The 12,983-nt window shown below is 37.7% G+C and overlaps 1 protein-coding gene across 2 annotated transcripts in view; it reads left to right on the forward strand.

The window, feature by feature from the left end:
- Positions 1–12,983, forward strand: part of timeout (circadian regulator timeout) — a 351,606-nt gene that overhangs the window by 313,878 nt on the left and 24,745 nt on the right. For both annotated transcript variants that reach the window (XM_090175814.1, XM_090175815.1), the window contains exons 12-16: positions 2,995–3,068; positions 3,180–3,368; positions 5,703–5,867; positions 7,342–7,413; positions 7,480–7,595. In XM_090175814.1, the coding sequence (XP_090031940.1) occupies positions 2,995–3,068; positions 3,180–3,368; positions 5,703–5,867; positions 7,342–7,413; positions 7,480–7,595 (616 nt within the window). The remainder of the gene's footprint in view (positions 1–2,994; positions 3,069–3,179; positions 3,369–5,702; positions 5,868–7,341; positions 7,414–7,479; positions 7,596–12,983) is intronic.

Below are 12,983 nucleotides of genomic sequence, written 5' to 3' on the forward strand. Positions count from 1 at the left end.
ATTTTGCCCGATATTGATCCTATTTTCGTATAACGTTTGACCATTTTGAAATATAAGATAACGAAAAGGGTCCATTATTGATAGCAAATTCAATTCGATAGTGTTCATTGTAATTATGAGTGTTAGGTTGGAGATCAAGCCGTTAACCCGGTCATCAATTTGGATGAAACTTCACGCGTTCAAGGATTTGGAAGAAACCTTTCACGCGTCCATCGATGAGGATCAAACCTTTCACGCGTCCATCGATGAGGATCAAACCTTTCAAGCGTCCATCGATGGGCATTAAACTTTTCACGCGTCCATCGATGGGCATTAAACTTTTCACGCGTCCATCGATGAGCATTAAACTTATCACGCGTCCATCGATGAGCATTAAACTTATCACGCGTCTATCGATGAGCATTAAACTTATCACGCGTCTATCGATGAGCATTAAACGTTTCTCGCGTCCATCGATGAGCATTAAACTTTTCACGCGTCCATCGATGAGCATTAAACTTTTCACGCGTCCATCGATTTGGAACAAACCTTTCACGCGTACATCGATTTGGAACAAACCTTTCACGCGTACATCGATTTGGAACAAACTTTTCTCGCGTCCATCGATGAGCATTAAACTTTTCACGCGTCCATCGATGAGCATTAAACTTTTCTCGCGTCCATCGATGAGCATTAAACTTTTCACGCGTCCATCGATGAGCATTAAACTTTTCTCGCGTCCATCGATGAGCATTAAACTTTTCTCGCGTCCATCGATGAGCATTAAACTTTTCACGCATCCATCGATGAGCATTAAACCTTTCTCGCGTCCACCGATGAGCATTAAACTTTTCACGCGTCCATCGATTTGGAACAAACTTTTCACGCGTCCATCGATTTGGAACAAACTTTTCACGCGTACATCGATTTGGAACAAACCTTTCACGCGTACATCGATGAGGAACAAACCTTTCACGCGTACATCGATGAGGAACAAACCTTTCACGCGTACATCGATTTGGAACAAACCTTTCACGCGTACATCGATTTGGAACAAACCTTTCACGCGTACATCGATGTGGAACAAACTTTTCTCGCGTCCATCGATGAGCATTAAACTTTTCTCGCGTCCATCGATGAGCATTAAACTTTTCACGCATCCACCGATGAGCATTAAACCTTTCTCGCGTCCACCGATGAGCATTAAACTTTTCACGCGTCCATCGATTTGGAACAAACTTTTCACGCGTCCATCGATTTGGAACAAACTTTTCACGCGTACATCGTTTTGGAACAAACCTTTCACGCGTACATCGATGAGGAACAAACCTTTCACGCGTACATCGATGAGGAACAAACTTTTCTCGCGTCCATCGATGAGCATTAAACTTTTCTCGCGTCCACCGATGAGCTTTAAACTTTTCACGCGTCCATCGATGAGCTTTAAACTTTTCACGCGTCCATCGATGAGCATTAAACTTTTCACGCGTCCATCGATGAGCATTAAACGTTTCTCGCGTCCATCGATGAGCATTAAACGTTTCACGCGTCCATCGATGAGCATTAAACTTTTCACGCGTCCATCGATGAGCATTAAACTTTTCACGCGTCCATCGATTTGGAACAAACCTTTCACGCGTACATCGATTTGGAACAAACTTTTCTCGCGTCCATCGATGAGCATTAAACTTTTCACGCGTCCATCGATGAGCATTAAACTTTTCACGCGTCCATCGATTAGCATTAAACTTTTCTCGTGTCCATCGATGAGCATTAAACTTTTCACGCGTCCATCGATTAGCATTAAACTTTTCTCGTGTCCATCGATGAGCATTAAACTTTTCACGCATCCATCGATGATCATTAAACTTTTCACGCGTCCATCGATGAGCATTAAACTTATCACGCGTCTATCGATGAGCATTAAACTTTTCACGCGTCCATCGATGAGCATTAAACTTTTCACGCATCCATCGATGAGCATTAAACCTTTCTCGCGTCCACCGATGAGCATTAAACTTTTCACGCGTCCATCGATTTGGAACAAACTTTTCACGCGTCCATCGATTTGGAACAAACTTTTCACGCGTACATCGATTTGGAACAAACCTTTCACGCGTACATCGATGAGGAACAAACCTTTCACGCGTCCATCGATGAGCATTAAACTTATCACGCGTCTATCGATGAGCATTAAACGTTTCTCGCGTCCATCGATGAGCATTAAACTTTTCACGCGTCCATCGATGAGCATTAAACTTTTCACGCGTCCATCGATGAGCATTAAACTTTTCACGCGTCCATCGATTTGGAACAAACCTTTCACGCGTACATCGATTTGGAACAAACTTTTCTCGCGTCCATCGATGAGCATTAAACTTTTCACGCGTCCATCGATGAGCATTAAACTTTTCACGCGTCCATCGATGAGCATTAAACTTTTCACGCGTCCATCGATGAGCATTAAACTTTTCACGCGTCCATCGATGAGCATTAAACTTTTCTCGCGTCCATCGATGAGCATTAAACTTTTCTCGCGTCCATCGATGAGCATTAAACTTTTCTCGCGTCCATCGATGAGCATTAAACTTTTCACGCATCCATCGATGAGCATTAAACCTTTCTCGCGTCCACCGATGAGCATTAAACTTTTCACGCGTCCATCGATTTGGAACAAACTTTTCACGCGTCCATCGATTTGGAACAAACTTTTCACGCGTACATCGATTTGGAACAAACCTTTCACGCGTAAATCGATGAGGAACAAACCTTTTTACGCGTACATCGATTTGAAACAAACCTTTGACGCATTCATCGATAGAAATCAAACCTTTCTTACATCGATACTAATTTCGTGGAGTAATTGGCCAAAGTAATTGAAAAGTCTCAATACGTACTGGCGATGACGTTTCCCCGTTTCTGTATTTCCGTTCTGGGAGGGGGATTAATTAGTAATTTCCGGCTGGCTTGTAGCTCGTAAGAGGTATAATCCTTCGGGCGCTGTTGTTGTTGCAGAGTTCCCAAGGAATGGGCCGAAGAGGAAGTGTGCCAGCTGCGAGAACTTTTCGAAGAGCACAAATCGGCAGACGGTAAATTCCCTTTCCGTTAATTGACTCTGAAGATCTTTCGATTCTCCTGTTTTCCCAGAAACTCAATTAGAACTCTGTTTATATTCTCTCTTCGCGTTGTATCGTCCGCAGATATCTTGACGAGTATATTGGTCAATCTAAGGGTGTCTCGTTCGAAGAAGACCGTTGTGGACAAACTCTTGGAGCTGGGATTGGTGAACGACCGGAAGGAGTTGCGCAAGAAGAGAACGAAACGCCAAAAGGACGGCGCCGTGAAGGATAAAAAGAAAAAGGATAAGGCGAAGGAATTAGGATTCGAAGGTAATTGCTTCCGTCTGGTGACAATCTAAAGCCACCAGACACTCCTTACTTTTCCCAACTATTTCTCAACTTCGTTTCGTCTGGTTGTTGCCCATTTATTAGACTAATTGATTCCTATTCACTGTTATTCAACTTTAGAAGGTGGGATTAGGGAAGATCTCGGATTAATGGTTCAGATTCGCTTTCACTAAATTCCCTTTTATCTTTACCGCGCGGGAACGACATCTATGTAGCTTCTTTTAATAACTTTGTAATAATAGTTTTAAATATTTTCCATAAAAATTGATTTTCAATTAAATGAATTTAATTATTGTCATAACTAGTCACTCCCACTAGACTTGTAAGACGGAAAATTTTCCGAAAATTGATCGAAGACTTTTTCAGGAAAACTTTCAGTATTTTTCCGAAACAAATAAAACAAAAGTTTTCATTCCATGATTAGTTTGCAAATTTAAATTTCACGGCATTTTCGAATCTAAAAGTAAAACTAAACCTCTAGACTATTATAAACTGATTAACAATGTAACCCTATTAATGTTTACTGTTATTAGACATTTTATATCGATAAAAAGTTCATAACATTAAAAAGTAATTTATGTTTAAATTTTTAATTTTTCCGATTGGAGACAAATTTTCTGGAAAATGAACAATTCTAAACCCCACCATCAAAGACTATATAACGCTTCGCTTACTAGACAGGCGTGTTCCTAGGAAAAACCTGTTAACACCTCTGTAGCACTGTAAAAGCTGGGGTATTATTTGGACCCGCGGCTAGAGGCGCCACTAGTAACACAGCTCAAGGTAGGGGATATTTTGGGCCAGCGTCGAGATGGAGCCACAATCGGTATGCAAGTTGAGCCATAGAACACGCCTGTCTAGTAAGCGAAGCGTTATATAGTATTTTCCCACCATTGTTTTCTTATTCCTCACGACTGGTTTTTATTACTGGTAATGCAACCTCGTAATAGTTGAATAACCCTGGGCTTGGCGGAAATTTAGAGGAATAATATTTTTAACAAATCTAAGTGTTTATGCAATTATTGGACCCCTACTGAATACTGAGATTTTTATTTTCAAAAACTAACTTACGAGGAGACTACCCGAGGTGATAATCACCGATTTTGTTGAAACTAGGTGGGTATGTAGACCTTATGGTAACATGAAATTTCACCAAGGGAAAAGTTGCAATGGGCATTAGTTTTGCCATGGCAACCGAAAATGTTTTTGACAACACAGTCTGTATATTGTCCCACCTAGTTTCAACAAAATCGGTGATTAATTAGAGCCTACGCGTGAATCGACAAGTTCTTTAGTGGTATAGCTACTGAAAACCTAGTCGAAGTTAGCCTTGCCTTTTATAACAAGACGACAAACTTACTTGATAATATAGCCTATTCACAAGCTGATAATTTTAAAACTTTATTAATTGGTATAAAATTGAAATTTGCTGTTTCACTATCATATCAAATAGACATTAAAGCAAAAAATTATTCTTATTTGTCATCGTCGTAGGGCATAGTTAAAGTGAACTGATTTGAATTACATTTTCAACGTTACTAGATCTAGCTAAGAAATTTAAAATTTCGTTCTGTATACTGAAATATTCGAGGTTAAAGTATTTTGGGACCTTACGATTTAGTAAAAATTATGAAGCACCTCAATATATTAAAGGGAGTATGAACTAATTATAAAAATTGTCTGCTAAAACCATATGTAAGATAATTATTCGAAAGTGTGCCTCTGTATGACATTTCCATATAATATATTTCAATTAGATATTGTTTAACACCGCGTTATTGAAACTACAGATTGTTGTAACTAGCGCCAATAAACTACATCGCATTAAAAAAAATTAAATTAAAGGGAGTAGAAACTAAATAAAAAATCGTGTTCTAACACTCGCTACAGAAATTTGAAATTCGTTGTTCCACCATAAATATGGAAGTTAATCCTTTATATGGAGGTTTAATAATAAGTTTCTTCGTCGTTTGGCTTTGATCAAAGTGTAGTATTTTTCACCTCAGTCGTCAAACATCTCACCATGCTCATTAATCAACGTATTGTAACCCGGCCGCCTGAATTAATGGCTCAAGTTAAAAGTCGCTTGATGACTTAGGCCTAAGGTGGCGCCTTTGGTGATTAGCCTAGCTGATTATTATTATTTTATTTTTTTACTAAATCCTAATAATAAACTATTAACATAGCATTTGTGCGTACTACCTTTAAGTGAATTTAATCTTCTTAAACCGTAGAAAATATAGAAATGGAATAGCAACTCGCCTATTTACTAACGGTATATTTTCTAAAGACTCAAGCTCTTTTATTTCTACGCAGGTTTGGAAGGTCTGATTGAAAGCGACTCTCAATCCGGCGGGTCTTCGTCTGACGACAGATCGGAGGACGACGAAGATGGGCCGCCCACGCGGGGTGGCAAGGGTGTCCCTGTCCCTCTGGACGTCAACAAATTGAAAGAAATACTTCGCGCCGTCGTCCAAGAAGGTAAATAGCACCTCTATTTTCATCCAACTCCACTTTACGGAACACCATTTATCAATTTGAATTTTTGTCTGACTTGGATCATACCAGAAGTTCATAATATAACTCTAACGATAAAAGTATCCATCCAGGCCATAAATCTGAAACATGAACCTTCGCAGGCTCGACGCGGATTCCAAATAGCGCGAATTTCCCGAATGTGTACAACGCATCTTTTCTTAATCATGTAAAATGTTCAAATTATGTACTAACTAATAAATCATTTTCCCCCTGTAATAGTTTTAAAAACCCGTTACTTGGTGAAAAATCAGCGGAAGCCTGCGAGGTGGTTAAAGGTGTTTTCACCCGAGATCTTTAGTTACCCCTAACCTTAAACGTTTTTAGCGGTTAACTGTAATAGTGAGTGTAGGGAGCTGTTGGCTCACGTGGCATGAAGGGCTTGCCACCACCGTCCTACGCATTGTAACTCGGCCACCTGGAGTAATGGCTTTAAAAGTCGCTAGAAAACTGGGGCCTAAGGTGGTGCCTTGGGTATTAGCCTAGCGGATTTCGTACAGTCTTATCAGAACAGGTTCCGCGTAACCAAGCACGTATATAAGGGGGGGGGGGTTAGGGGGTTCAACCCCCCCCCCCTTAGGAGTCGATTTCTTTCTTACGAAAGGAGCGCAACCTAAAATGTATTAAAAAAACTTCGTTTGATACACGTTCGGAAATGTCATTGTCACTCGTCCCGAGTCTAGCCAGTACTTTAAAAATGCGTTATTGCTAACGAAAAATTAGACTTGGGGCTAGCGTGGTACCAAGGGTATTAGACTTGGGCATAGGATGGTACCAACGGTATTAGACTTGGGTCTAGGGTGGTACCAAGGGTATTAGACTTGGGTCTAGGGTGGTACCAAGGGTATTAGACTTGGGTCTAGGGTGGTACCAAGGGTATTAGACTTGGGTCTAGGGTGGTACCAAAGGTATTAGACTTGGGCATAGGATGGTACCAACGGTATTAGACTTGGGTCTAGGGTGGTACCAAGGGTATTAGACTTGGGTCTAGGGTGGTACCAAGGGCATTAGACTTGGGTCTAGGGTGGTACCAAGGGTATTAGACTTGGGTCTAGGGTGGTACCAAGGGTATTAGACTTGGGTCTAGGGTGGTACCAAGGGTATTAGACTTGGGTCTAGGGTGGTACCAAGGGTATTAGACTTGGGTCTAGGGTGGTACCAAGGGTATTAGACTTGGGTCTAGGGTGGTACCAAAGGTATTAGACTTGGGCATAGGATGGTACCAAGGGTATTAGACTTGGGTCTAGGGTGGTACCAAGGGTATTAGACTTGGGTCTAGGGTGGTACCAAAGGTATTGGACATGGGACTAAGGTGGTACCAAGGATATTAGCTGATGTTTCAACATTAGCATCATTGAAAATGAAATACTTTTCCCGTTAGAGATATATTATCCACTTATTTTTATCTGATTTTACGTAGATTTGAAAGCGGCTCTGACCTGGATCAAGATGTCCTTGGAGAACGCTGTCGAAGACCAAGAGGACGGAGAAGGTAAGCCTTGCTAAATGATCCTGTGCAAAAATTCACCATATTTACATGATTTTTGACCTGTTATAGAACCTGAATCGATACCGTTGGTGCCCATAGTCGACGCTCATTCCCAAGCCATGAATATTCCAGTCTTTTGTGAAATGTTAGAGGTCATGGGCTTTAATCCTCCAGATAATCAACAGGTAAATTACCATTATTTTATATTTTTATGAATAGGGTGACGAAGCACTCTAATTTTTAGTAATTAGTGTACTACAAAATTTATTGCGTCAATAGTATTGTCCAAACACAAGTGTATCTTCGTCAGGTATCCGGTTTTATCCTATTCGTGCTAATTTTAAAGTCATTTAATAGGCAAAGGTTTAGAGATTATAATTTAAAGGAAAAATACTCCACTGGTAATATTACTTCGTTTTTCCGCCACTAGCGGCGCTGATGTGTACTTTTCGGAAAGTGTATGGAATCTGAAAAACTGGACCCTCTGGTTATGACATTTTTATAAAGCAATTATTTGTAATAAAGGAGGACCCGCGACGGAACCAAACTAGCTACAGACTTGACTCAACGAATCGTTTTTAATCGGAACTGAAGTTTGACAAATTAAGTGATATATTTTCCGAATCAACCAAACACTTTTCCAAAGTGGATATCTAAACGTTAGATCTAATTAAATTTACGTAAATACTTTTTCCATAAGTCTATAATTATAATTTTGTTCCATTAGTATGCCAGTTAATCGAAACACTGTACTGCGTAACAAATGACGTAGATTTTACTTCATAATACGCAAAACGTGCAAGATAGCACGTATTAGACCTAGTGAATAAATCCGAAATTCACCAAGAATGTGTGGGTCATTCTAAATAGATAGGGAATTGCGACACTTGATGTGATACATAATTATAAACCTATGCTTCTAGGAACTACATACTCAAGAATGTATTTATTTGCTCTTCGGGAGAATTTCAATAATGCTGCAGGGTTATTGATTTTTTGAATTATTTAAAAAAAATCGATTTGTTTTATTTAAATCGGATTTTTACTGATTTTAATAATTTATTTTGATTTTATTGGGTTTTTATGATTTTATGCCTGTTTTCTTGAAATATTTATAAATAATATGAGTGCAGCGATAACGTAAACTATATTTTAAATTAATGTTCATTAAATTGAATTATTAAATAATGATAAATTAAATTGCATTTTCTCTGAATTGAAACTTCTAAAGAACCTACTTCCGAACATTTTTTTAAATACATTGAAGTATAATACGTCTCCACATAGTCATTCTGTATAGGTTTAAATAATAGCATTCTTGGAATTATCCTTGAAACATCAAAATAAATATTCTCCCCTCGTCATCATTCCGCCTGTAGGACACTCCTACTACGCGACATAGCTCTATTAAACCTACTATAGTTCTACTAAAACCTACTATCGCTCTACTAAAACCTACTATCGCTCTACTAAAACCTACTATAGCTCTACTAAAACCTACTATCGCTCTACTAAAAACTACTATCGCTCTACTAAAAACTACTATCGCTCTACTAAAACCTAATACCGCTCTACTAAAACCTACTATCCAGGGTGACCATTCTATAGAGTACGAGCGATTGACGCGCAGCGCCTCTAGGGGCGAGCTCGCGCTTAACTTGGTTAAAAATAAACTATAAATTCCCGTTGTCGCTTATGTAAATGTAGCGATGATTTTAAGTAAATTAACAAATCGTTTTTAGAAAAAATATTTGATTTACATTTTTCCATAATAAATTAATATAAAAGAAACCCAAAAAAGCCTCTAAGAAATATTTTATCGTTTTATTTTCGAAATAGGCGGGCTCAAAGTTCATACGTATGCCTAGATAAACATCTAGGGGGAGTGCGGTGTTTCCCGGTGAATTTAAATACTTCTATCTTGTACAACCTACAGTAATATTTTATAGAAATTATATGACAATTAAAATTAAATTACTTACATTAATTGTTATATCGTAAACGTTTTTAGTCACCGACGTCTCTCATATGTTTGGCCTTGAACTACTGAGCTGTCTTCGATTGCCTACCAAATGACCTTGACCTTTTCTATACGTAGATTCTCTAAAATATTTTCTAAGTCCATTTAACGGCAAAAATCCCACGTATTTCGTTATTTGTTTCGTATTACAATTAGCGTTCGCCATCATTTAACGATCGTAATCGGGTTTTTGCGTTTCAAAATACGCGGTAGATTAAATCGAGGCTTAAGACTAGGCAAGAATCACCGCCTTAAAATTTTCGTCTACTTTAAAGATACATTCTGAACGAACCAATGGATGAAAAGTTATGAAACTAGCTTTTAAAAAGTAATATTTATAATTCACTGATGACAAAATTCGCGAAAAGCAATAATATCGTTCCGAATTACAACCTACTTTCTAAAATCACATTTTGCTTTCTAATACGCTCGATTATCTACATGGCGCGTTAAAAATAATCTTGAATGTTATAAAGCGATAAACGATTTTTCAAGACCATTTTATATTACATTTAAGTTCATACAAGAATGTATTTATTTATACTCAGGGAGAATTAATATGTCGAGACTATCGACGGACACGTTGAGGTCCTAACCCCGTCACGCTAAGGGGGGGGGAGGAAAAGGAGGCGGTCTTAGTTTTGCGTCCTCGCAGCAGCGTTAATCGCGTCGAAAAACGTAATTTTTAAGAACCAATGAGATTGCAGTATTATTTGATTTTATTAAAGCGGAGGATCATACCGGGGCCCCAACGCGTGGAATTGGAGAAACGCTAAAAATATGTTCCTATATTTTCAAAGAAAATACCTTCTCCTATAAATCGACTGTTGAATTTCCTATATTCCTATAAATTTTTTGGTGTTTTTCAGTGGTCACCTTGACTATCGCTCTACTAAAACATACTATTGCTTTACTAATACCTACTATAACTCTACTAAAACCTACTATCACTCTACTAAAACATACTATCGCTTTACTTAAACCTACTATCTCTCTACTAAAACATACTATAGCTCTACTAAGTCCTACAGATCTTACTATCGTTTTACTAAAACCGTCTATACCATATATACTTCTACTAAAACCTTCTATAGATCCTACTATTGTTCTACTAAAACCTTCTATACCATACATATTTCTACTAAAATCTATAGATCCTACCATTGGTATACATACTTCTACAAAAAAATGGATTCTACCATACTTTTACTAAAACCTTCTATAGATCCTACGATACTTTTACTAAAATCTTCTATAGATCCTACGATACTTTTACTAAAACCTTCTATAGATCCTACGATACTTTTGCTAAAACCTTTTGTACCATACATACTTCTACTAAATCCTTCTATAGATCTTACCATACTTTTAGTAAAACCTCCTATACTAATAGAATTATAGTTCTAGTAAAATTCCTTAGAATGTGATATTCCCTTTTAAAATGTTTTTCCGCCTAATTTCTAGCTTTTAATTTCCGTCGAAATAATTTATCTCCTTTGCATTTAAGGGTTTCTGAAAAGGACTTACGAATTTCCACCAGTTCTTGTTTATATTTTGACGGCATTGTCTTTTTAACTCGATGAATGGGCTTTTCGAGTAATTAAAATATCGGTTCCGACTTTTCGTTTTGAAGGTCTTTAAATCGAGCGCAACTTTGCGTGCTTTGCTTTGCTTTAACGGCTTAAGTCGGCCTCCAAGTTTTGTTTTTGCACTTCTCTTTGTGAATTTTCAATTCCTTCTCGGAATAGCGGCTGCGAAATTAATAGCTCTTCGTAATTATCTTTAATTATTAGGCGTTTTAGCCTGCCAAAATTATTTAGCGTATATTTAAGCCCGCAAATGGGGCTAATTTTTCTACCAAAACCCATTGTGGCATTTTAGCAATTTGACATTCGCATAAACAACGTTTTGCGGGGGTATTTTTTTCTGAACCTTTATTTGAAAACTTTTAAAAATATGGCTGTTTTAATCAGACAGAAGTAAGTGTTGTCAAAAGTGTATAATATTGTCTATTATCTAGAAGTATTCAGCAAACTCTACTGTTAATGATATTTATTTAAAAAATAATTCTTATCGTGTTCCGCAGCTTTTCACGATTTGCCTTAAAGCGCCTTTAATATAGTACTTAGTGTATTATGGTCCGTATACATTGCAACAGAGCATGTGTCGTCGATGTTCAAATACTAGTCTCTCGCATTGAACACGTTCACTTTTTTATGGCCAAGGCTTAGCGGGAAATTTTAGTCGTAGATTTCAAAATAAATCTTTTCGATTAAACAAAAAATATGTCAAATATGAAAAATGTACACACCTACATGGTTTATAAACATAGTTTTGGGTATGTGAAGAATTTTTTAAAGTGTTACGAGTAATTATCTTCGGCGATTAAACTGAGAAATAAAATTGAAATATTTCGCGCTGCAGTAACGATAGTGGGCGATACTCCAGGGTTCGTACACGACCTGGAAAAGTCAGGGAATTTGGAAATGATTCCAAAATGTCAGGGGAAAGTCAGGGAATTTGAAAATGGTCCCCAAAAGTAAGGGAATTTGAAAATGCCCCCAAAAAGTAAGGGAATTTTAAAATGCTCCCAAAAAGTAAGGGAATTTTAAAATGACCCCAAAAAAATTAGGCAAATAAATAGTTCTTTTTATAAAATAACCTTGGCCATCTTGTTGAAATGTTGCCTCCCCGCTTCAGCTGTGGATCCGTTTTATCTCCCACTAAAGAGCTTATGAACTCATTCTTAGGCATTGGCTGAACTATTCCAGGGCAACATTTCAACAAGTTGGGCAAGCGGAAAGACATTTTATAAAATCAACTATTTGTGAAAGAAAATATTTTTCAAGATTGTTACCTCAAACCATTCTTTTATTCTACAAAAATGGTCAGGAAATATTTGGGAATTTGGTCAGGGAAAACCTGGATAAGTCAGGGATCTGTAAAATGGAGGGAAAAAGTCAGGGATTCAAATAATTTCGTTGAAAGTCAGGGATTTTAGTTAGTCAACCAAACGACACATTAACAAAGAATTTTTGACCTAAAATTATAAAAAAATGTCCAAAAATATTACCAAAAAGGTCAGGAACTTTGGCAAACATTGGTCAGGGATAACCTGGAAAAGTCAGGGATTTTAGATCAGAAATTTTCGTACGAACCCTGTTCATGTTTCACTTTTAAGACCTATTTGGATACTTCTCTAGTAAGAGAAATCTTATTTACTTCTGGTATTGCACATTAATAAACGAACGCTGGGTTTTTGGTGTGTTTTTTTTTAGTTTTTTCAATTTGATCCGTACGTAACAAATTGTCCACTATGTGTTTCTGTTTTCTTGTTCCGGCAAAACAGAGAAAGAGAAAAAGCAGAAACCGATATTTAACCCCAAAAGAGCGGATGTCAGTTTAAGTTGAACACGTTCCGGAATTTAGTGGTGTAGTCTTTTTGGCACGTCGTTTCGCTGTTGAGATAAGTCGTCCTGAAAATGACTTCTAAAGTTTCGAACGAAGCTTTCAGTTGGTCATTGCTAAAAAGGGTGTCGAAATGAGACTTTTT

Source organism: Leiobunum rupestre, chromosome 5 (genome assembly GCF_980474605.1).
Source record: "Leiobunum rupestre chromosome 5, qqLeiRupe1.1.hap1, whole genome shotgun sequence".
Taxonomy (NCBI): domain Eukaryota; kingdom Metazoa; phylum Arthropoda; class Arachnida; order Opiliones; family Sclerosomatidae; genus Leiobunum; species Leiobunum rupestre.